This window comes from Athene cunicularia (genome assembly GCF_003259725.1).
Source record: "Athene cunicularia isolate RWA chromosome 18 unlocalized genomic scaffold, athCun1 chr18_part1, whole genome shotgun sequence".
Classification (NCBI taxonomy): domain Eukaryota; kingdom Metazoa; phylum Chordata; class Aves; order Strigiformes; family Strigidae; genus Athene; species Athene cunicularia.
The window spans coordinates 12,563,614-12,572,058 of NW_020799123.1; the positions used below are offsets into that span (position 1 = coordinate 12,563,614).

An 8,445-nucleotide genomic window follows, 5' to 3' on the forward strand; every position below is an offset into this window, starting at 1 on the left:
CGGGGGAGCCGGGAGGATGCTACCATCTGGCGGCACGGGCTCGCAGCGGCAGCCGGTCCCCGCCGGCCCCGTCTCCCGCCTGGCCTGGGGTTCCCTGCCGGCAGCTCCTTCCCAAGCCACCGTAGGGAAAACAAACAGGCGACCCCAGAACAAAAGCCCCCGACCCCCCGCCCCGTGCTAAGGCTGGAGGGAACAGAGCGGCTGGGCTGCTGGTGTCGGTAAAGGGGGCTGCAGCAGACAGAGCAGTCGCCGCGGTCCTGCCGGTGGCCTGACGCTGCGGCCGCCCGTAGCCTCGTGGCGTTAACTGTCCTGTGTTTGCAGAGCAGAACCCGGCAGTGGAGGAGGCGGAGGATGACCGCGATAAACCGAAGCTGCTGGAGGAGAAGGAGGAGATGGAGCAGCCGCAAATCAAGGTGCCCATGGAGGTACCCAAGAGAGAGGAGGAGAGAGGGAAGCCGGAGGAGAAAGTGCAGCTTGACCGTCCTGATCAAGGTAATGAGGAAAGTGGGGAAGGGGTGCCAGCTCTGGGGCTGGGAGCTGCACGGTGCAGGACTGGTTCAGATAAAGATCCTGCTCTCTGCTCGTTACCTCGCGGACTGAAGGGGATTTAGCGTCTGATGCTGCCGAGGCTGGTTGGGAATGCAGCCTCCTGATGGGGCAGGGCTGAAACGGGGCAGCGGGTAGCTGGGGGTGCCTGTTCCTCTCTCCCGTCAGTCTCGGGCCCCCTGACCCCGCCTGTCTCCGCCCTAGGGATTGCCCTGCCCGTGGGGGAAGCACATCGCCACGAGCCACCCGTCCCGCACGACGAAGTGGTGGTGGACATGGGGCGGGAGCGGGAGGAATCCGATGAGAACAAGCTCGTGCCCGGAGGAGCCGACGATCGTCTGCTGAAGCCGGTGCTGGAGGAACCAGCCGCCCTGAATCCCCAGAATGAGGCACTTGGCCCGAAACAAGGGAAGGAAGCGATTGCTGAGAGCCAACTGCGGGGAGGGACTGACGAGCCCGCTAAAAATCCGAAGAACGTCCTGGAGGTGATCGTGCAGCAGGATGGCAGGCTGCCACACAAAGAGCTGGAGCCAGACAAACAAGAGCTGGAAGCCAAGGCGCAAGCTGCCGCGCCGGACGGTGAGAAGAAAGCTGAGGCTGCAGGTGACGGGGAGAAATCAAAGCTCCAGCTCCCCAGGAAAGCAGAGGAGGCTGTGAAATCTGTGGAGAAGGAAGCTGACCCTGGTAAGCTCCTTCCACAGAGGCTCGTCTGAACAAACTCTCCTCTTGGCCTGTAATTCCCCCCCAGCCAGAGACTGGGCAATTTGCTTATTCCTACCTACACACCCCAGTGTTTCCTTTTAATTTCACGAGATTAGCGTGTGAGTGTGCACGGCCCCTTCAGCAGCTGTTGGGGAAAAGGGGGAATCTGGTGGCTTTGACAGCTACTCTAGTATCTGTCAAACAGTTGTTTGCTCGCCTGCTAAATGTCAGGTGCCATGCTGTTCCCGTGCGTCTCCGAACTCACTGGGGACACGGAGCCGGGAGATCTTGACAGGTAACACATTGCTAAGTGCCCGTCTAAACGCTAGTTAGAACCGTTCTTGCATTTTAATTGGCTGAGGTAGTTAGCGCTGGCTCACTGCCACGAGTCTATAAGATTGTTAAATCTTTTTTTTTTTTATTACTTCCCTTGCAGTTATCGGGTTGAATATAAACTGTGCCGACTCGGGCAGGGAGGGACAATGCGACGTAGAGTCATTTTAGAGAACATCTGCTGCCGGAGCATCCTTACTGACTGCAGAGGTCTGTCGATCTGTTTGTCCGCAGGTGAGAAGCAGGAGCTGCCGCTTCCGGACAGAGCGGATCAGCTGGAGCCGAGGGAGCTCCGAAACACCGAGGAGAAGCAACAGGAGAACGTGGAGAGCAAGCTGGAGGGTGAGCGTGCGTCCCCGGGCCGTGCCGGGAGGGGAGGCTGGAGCTGTGAGCGCAGGGAGGACGGTGCCAGGCCTGCGGCGCAGGCTGGCGCAGGGGCTGCTCGAGGCTGTGTGTCACGCTGGCTCCGTGCTGGGGCTGAGCCCTTCCTGGGGCTGAGCCCGCTCGTGGCGGGTCCCGTGGCTCTTCGCCGTCGTTCTGGTCTGGGGGTGATGGGAGTTTGGCCCGATGAGCGATGGCAGCGGGCAGGCTCCGCTCCTGGCGGGCACGTTGCTTTGTTTAGTGGTTACATCTTGGTTTTCTAATTCTTTTCTGTCCGTTCTGTGTTGCAAAACGTGAGCGCAAAAAGCTTAGTGGTGGGTACGGACCGTGAGGACTCTTCACCTTTCAAGGAGGATGGAGAGACCTGAGTTTCCGTGGGTTTTTTTTTTTTCCGTCTTGGTTGATGCCGGGGATGCTGCCCCGTGAGGGTGTCACCCAAAGGTGCTCCGGACTCGTTCTGCTCCTCTGCTCTGAGCTGAGCTTCATCCCCAGAGAGGGTGGAAAGGGTGAAAAGGCTTCACGGGAGCACAGCGGAGGGTGCGCAGCCCCCGGGGTGCTCCCTGCGAACAGCTGCCTCCCCGGGACCATTGTTGGGTGCTCCGGGTGTATCTGCCCGGGGTACCTTCATTTTAGAACCGTTTAAGGTGTTTTTTATGAAGAGTGCCTGTCAAAACCCAGCCGAAACGCTGCCTGAGGCCTCCTTCCCCCACCATCAAAGGAGGAGGCGGGAGATCGCGTCGCCCGTTGTTTGTGTGGAAGAGGTGTGCTGCACAAACACCCGAGCCCCGCGTGTTTGCGGAGCTCTCGGTGAGAAACGCTTTGATTTGGCGTTAAACCTTTGCCTGCTGCGTGCTCAACCCAAACATTCCCAGGCCGAGCTGGGACCCGGCGGGCTCGGAGGGCGAGATAGTAGAAACCGACTTCTGTTTTCGGTGTTTATTCTGAGCAAAGTGCGAAAAATAAACAGATCTCCAGAAGTCAATTGCTCTCTTGAAAGGACCGAATTCCCCCTCGCAGTGGAGTGGAAGGGGAATTCCAGGGGCCCTCAGCTAATAGTGCCATAACGTGAACTGGAAATATTTCTCTGTAATCACCTTGCGGGTGATTAGCGGGACAGGGGGAGGATTAACCTGGACAGCATCCCTTTTTAATTTAAATGGCATTTTACAGGCTATTAATTTTGACATTATTTCCTGTGGGGTGTAATAGTCTAGAAACACCTTGAGGTTTGGAGGAAAGCTGCTTGCTGGCGTGGGAGCGACACGCAGAGACGAGACGTCTGCGTGTCTGTCCGCGTGGAGAAAAGGCAGCAGCGTTTCCCTGCAGGCCTGGGGCTCACAGTTTGTGCGTGACGTGTCGCTTGCGGCGAGTGAATCGACGTGAGTCACTCCTGCTCGGCCCGAAGCGCGCTCTCCGCTGTGTGTGACTTGGCGGGTGCGAAGGGCAGGGCAGGGATTTCCCCCCCTCCCGTCCCTTGGAGGGGAGAGCTGGGTTTTGTTGTGGCCACCTGTGTGAGTACTCGGCCGTTAAGCCTCTGATTGCTGCTGGAGATTTTGGCCCTTTCACCGTGCTCAGAGCCAAAAACCTCAGCGGGATTGTTCCGCGGGTGTTTTCCCGCCGTGGGCCGGGCTAGACCTTCACTTGGCTGAGCTGGGAGAAGAGACAGCAGTGGCCTCTCATCGCTCGGACTGGCTCCCTGCGAACACCCAGCTCAGCCCCTCTACCCCACTCGTTGGGTCGATGTTTCCATGTAGGTTTATCCCGCCGTGTGGGGCATCTCTGTCAGAGAGGGATCCTTCCCTCTGAGGGCAGCTCCCGGGGCTGAGCCTTAGCTGACTTCTTCCATCCAGTTCCTGCTAAGATTTGCTGTTTGTGGTCTCTCCAGGCTTGGCTTAGCTGCGATGAAGTCTCGCAGTGCGTTCTGAGGTGATCTGGGTTTGAGAAGCCTGGCTGGTCTCGAGAGGTCTCTGGGCCTTCCCCAGCACCACAGGAGGCTTGGGGACGCCGAGCCCCTCGCTCCCGACCGACTTCTGCTGGTCCTGTCCTCTTCCAGCTCCAGCGCCGAGCCGCCGCCTCGTCCTTCCCTGCGCTGGGGCCCCAGCAGACCCGCTCCCCTCGACCTTTTCTTCACGGCTTTCTCCCTGAGCTGTTAGCGAGAGCTCAGTTTTGATCCCACCACCCAAGTCCTGGGGGGGTGATGTCCTGCGTGAGGCCAGGCCGGGCTCTTGGCAGGGGTATGGCGGAGCGGGGCCGCGTCCTTCCCTGCTCCTGGCGAGTGAGTGGTGTTTGCAGGGACCTTCCTGCCCGGGAAAACCCCTGCAGCCCCTCCAGCGCTCAGAAGATTAGTGAGGGGTTTGGGTTGTGGATTTATTATTTTTTTTTCTCCTTTTCTAGAAGCAGGGCAGGCGAACCTGCTTGATCATGCCGTGCTGCTGCAGGTGATCAAAGAACAGCAGGTCCAGCAGAAGCAGCTACTTGACCAGCAGGCAAAACTCCTGGCTGTGATAGAAGAGCAGCACAAGGAGATCCACCAGCAAAGGCAGGAGGAGGGCGGGGAGGAGAAGCCAAAGCAAGGTAAGGACGTCACCAGAGACGTGAGCCCTCCGCAGGCTGATTGCTGCCCCGAGCAGCTTTTAAAATCAGACAGAGAGAGCTCCAAGTCCCTTCAGCACGTGGCAGAGTCCGCTCTGCAAAAGCCATTCCCGTGTTGGAGCCCGGCCTCCGAGGGATAACGCGGGGATAACGCTCTCCCCCGCGCTGGCCCTGTTCTCCCCTATGGCCATTGATCTCTTCTCCTGCCTCGTCGTGCAGAACGTGGTGGCAGGAGAAGGGCCTCTCTCTCACCCGTAAGAAAAAAGCTTTTCTGTGTCGTTTTTTTGTTCTGCAGCGGAAACGCAGCAGGAGCCCGCTGTGCCTTTCTCCAAGAGCAAGGAGGACGAGGGCCTCGGGGCTAAGCAAGAAGCTGCTGCAAAGCTGCTCAGCAAGGAGCTGTTGGAGCCCCCTGCGCCGGGCGCGGGCCGGCAGCCTGCTGACTCCGCGGAGCAGCGCAGGGGGGCTGCAGGAAAGCTGGAAGAGGCTGGGCACAGGCGTGAGATTCCCGGGGTTCCTCCCAAGGAGCGGAAGGTGCTGCCACAGGAGAATGAGAGAGCTGTTAAAAATGCAGCGGAGAACTGGGATCCCCTTCACGGGGATGCCCAACGCATTCCAGCAGCCAGAAACCACCTAGAAAAGAAACCCTTGGCGGAGGATTTAGGAGGAGATCGCGAAGCCAAAGCTGGAAGAGACGTCCACGAGAAGAAGAATTCCCTGAAAGCTGTGGAAGTAGCTACAGCTCCCATCCAAAGAGAACAGCTGGGGGCTGCCAAAGTTCAGGGAAAGAGTCTGGAAAGAGACTCAGGAATCGACCTTAAAGCCAAAGCACTGAGTCAGGTGGAGCCCAAAGACCTGGCAGTGGCGCTGGGCTCCTCCAGAGTGGCAGCGAGCGAGCAGCGCCTGCGGGAGCCTCGCGGAGGTGCAGACGCCGAGGGAGCTGAGGGTGCTGGCGGGCGGCAGCGAGACCTGCGCAGGGACCTGCCTGGCAGAGGGGACCTAAAGGAAGAAGCTCCTCGAGAGAACGTGGTGGACGAGGCCCAGGACCCGCAGGGAGGTCTGCGGAGGAAGCAGAGGCACGGCGACGGGGTGTTCTCCAACAATGCTGAGAAGAAACCAGGCCCTGAGAAAGGGTCTGAGAAAGGAGCAGCTGCCCAGGGGGACCAGAAACTGGAGCACGACGTCAAACCGAACCGTGACCTGAAACTGCAGGCGGACCTGGACCTCCGCCGGAGGAGACGGGACCTGCTGCCTCCCGAGGAGGATGAAGAGGAGGCTGCTCAGGGGGCGGGGGTCTTCATTGGCCTCAACCCCCTTCCAGATGTGAAAGTAAACGACCTCCGGAGCGCTCTAGAGACACGATTAAACCAAGTCGCGGAGGGGGCTCAGCAGGTGGTCCACAGCCGGCAGATCAAGCAGATGACGCAGGCGGACGGGAGCGTGTGAGCGGGGTGGTCGTGCTCGGTGGGTGGCTGCGGGTGTTGGCCGCTGGCGCGGGGCTGAGGAGCTCCAGAGGGAAGGTTCGACTCCACCAGCTGGATTTTTGGCCGCTGTCGCTCAGGCAGGGGCTGCTCTGAGCCAGCAGCGCTTTGCTGGACGCAGCGCTTGGGCCCACGCGATCTCCTCGGGCCTGCGAGCACCGTCCAGGGGAGCGGCGGCTGCTCGAGCCTCTGCCGTGGCAGCACCTCCCTGCGCCTGCCCGAGGAGCTGGCACCCGTGAAAGAAAAGCTTGTCCCGCTGTCCTCTGGCTTTCGGAGGTTGCCACCTGCCTTGGTTCCCTGCCAGACCAGCTTTCAAGGACCTTTTTCAACATCTCATCCATATCAGATTGCCTTGTCCACCCGGCTCCCGACCCCCGAAGCGAGGTGGGTCCTCCGAGAGGTTCCTCTGCCCGCGTGGGGCTGCGGGAGGAGGGACCCGGGGATCGAGGCCTCGGGGAAGGGCTTTATTCTGGAGAAGCATCAAGTCATGAGTTGAGGACCGGCTTAGCCAATTGCTTTGGTGTTTCTCTTGAATTGGGAGCTGTTAGTCTTGCATGTTTAGGAGATAGTTGTGGTTTAGGAACCTAGTTTAGTAGAAACGCTGCCTTAAACGGGCACAACTGCTGCCGTTGTGCTGCCTCTACTCCCAGGGATTCAATTGGTTGGCCACCCACTAGCAATAACACGGAGCTTTGCTCTCGCCACCCTCCCCGGATGCTCAGCTCTCCTCTGTGCTTTCAAGCTTGACTTCTCCTGTCCAAAGTGCATTATGAAGCTCAACCCCGGGGGGGCTGCAGACTAGCCCCCACCCCCTTCCCAAACCAGCTGGATTTTTCTGCAAGAGATGACTAATTTGGGAACAAAAGACGCGGCTTAGAAGGGCGGACTCGGGGGCTTGGCTCGAGCATACCTACCTCTTCTCTCTGTAACGTGGTGGAGCGTGTTTGTTTTGTGCGTTCTTCCCAGCCCCCCTCTGCGCCGCATTTTCCATCCATAGATGTCAGGACTCCGCCCCTGGAAATATATTTTATGAGGGAGGAAGGGAAGAGCTGCGTTGAGAGCCCTGGTTCGTTTCAGGCTCCCAGACAGTGATTCATCCCTTTGTGGGTTTTTTTGTGTGTTTTTACATCCTGACTTGCGAATGTACGAAATCGAATCCCAAAGCTCTCACTAGAACGGCTGAAATTTCCCAGCCTGGAGTCTACAGACCTCATCACTGTGGTGGTTTTTATATCCGTCTCTCAACGTGTCTTTGGTAAATTAGCCTTGTCGAGTCTGTGTCTGATGGGACCTCGCAGAGCTGGGGTCGTTACCGGACACGCGGGACTGTCACAGCGGCTCGGGTCACTTGGGAACTCTGCTGCCGCCCGCCTGGGACGTGGGCCCCTTGCTCGAAGGACGTCGTCTTAATTTCTCATTCAAATGACACAGAGCCACAGGGCAACAGCCACGGACCCCGGGCGTACTTCAGGAGGACCACCCGCGCTACATCCCCGTGCCTGTCATGGCCTTAACCCTCAGGACCCCCCATTGTACAAGCCAGCTTCGCCATCACGCTGTCCCAAAGCACAATAACGTGGCCGGGAGCCCCGGAGCCGCCGGGGCAGGGACGGCAGCGCCGCGTCCCTGCGGGGAGACGGGTCCCGGCTTTGTCCCCTGCGGCACCGACCGGCCTTTCTGAAGCGAGAGGGAGCTGGATCTGCCCCTTCCCGCCGTTCCCTGCCTGCCAGGGGCTGCCTGCGCAGGCAGGGTGTGGGCAGGCTCCCGCCCCGCGCTGCCAGACCCGCCTGTGGTTGTTGGCGTCGAGTTTGTGTGAACGCAAAAAAAGGACCAAAGATGCTGCTGCCCCTTCCTCAGCAGCGGGGAAAGGTGCAGCCCAACCTAGCCGCCGGGCTGGAAGGCAGCCGGTGCTGCGTCAGAGCGGAGGGAAGACTGAGCTGATCAATAAAATAAGCTGAAGCATTTTGATCCGGATTCTCTTTTTTTTTAATTAAAAAATAATTAAATCTAGAAGCCTCACTCAGGCACCGGGGTTTCGCTCTGTGCCCGCGGGGAGTTACGCTGCTGGAGGAAAAGTGATTTTTGTGCTTTCCTTGGGCTTTGCTCCTCCCTGCTGCTGCCGCCGGGGATGAGGCCGCGATCCTCCCGCTGCCCTCACGCACGGGGCCTGGTTTGGGGAGAAATACGTCTGATTTGGCATTCGGGGGATCAAGCAGCTGCAGCGGAGCCTTCGGCAGCGGGAAGCGCCCGGCTCGTCCCCGCGGTCCTGCCGCCCCGGGGCCGGTGTCCGTCTGTCTGCAGAGCTCGGGCCCCGCGGCTGCGGTTCCTGCTGCGGGGAATTCTGCTGTGGAGGGGAAACAGAGCTGGGAAACGGCTCCGAAGGCGGGAGCGCAGCGGGAGAGCGGAGGAAGGG

The 8,445-nt window shown here is 59.5% G+C and overlaps 1 protein-coding gene across 2 annotated transcripts in view; it reads left to right on the forward strand.

Moving 5' to 3' along the window:
• The window catches only part of SLC38A10 (solute carrier family 38 member 10), a 32,554-nt gene extending 24,542 nt beyond the window's left edge, over window positions 1-8,012 (forward strand). The window contains exons 11-15 of one of the 2 annotated variants that reach the window (XM_026860970.1): window positions 322-492; window positions 751-1,230; window positions 1,816-1,923; window positions 4,357-4,536; window positions 4,850-8,012. In XM_026860970.1, the coding sequence (XP_026716771.1) occupies window positions 322-492; window positions 751-1,230; window positions 1,816-1,923; window positions 4,357-4,536; window positions 4,850-5,997 (2,087 nt within the window). In that variant the 3' untranslated portion in view covers window positions 5,998-8,012. The remainder of the gene's footprint in view (window positions 1-321; window positions 493-750; window positions 1,231-1,815; window positions 1,924-4,356; window positions 4,537-4,849) is intronic. The other variant, XM_026860971.1, reaches the window with a different exon arrangement.
• Window positions 8,013-8,445: the final 433 nt, after the last annotated feature.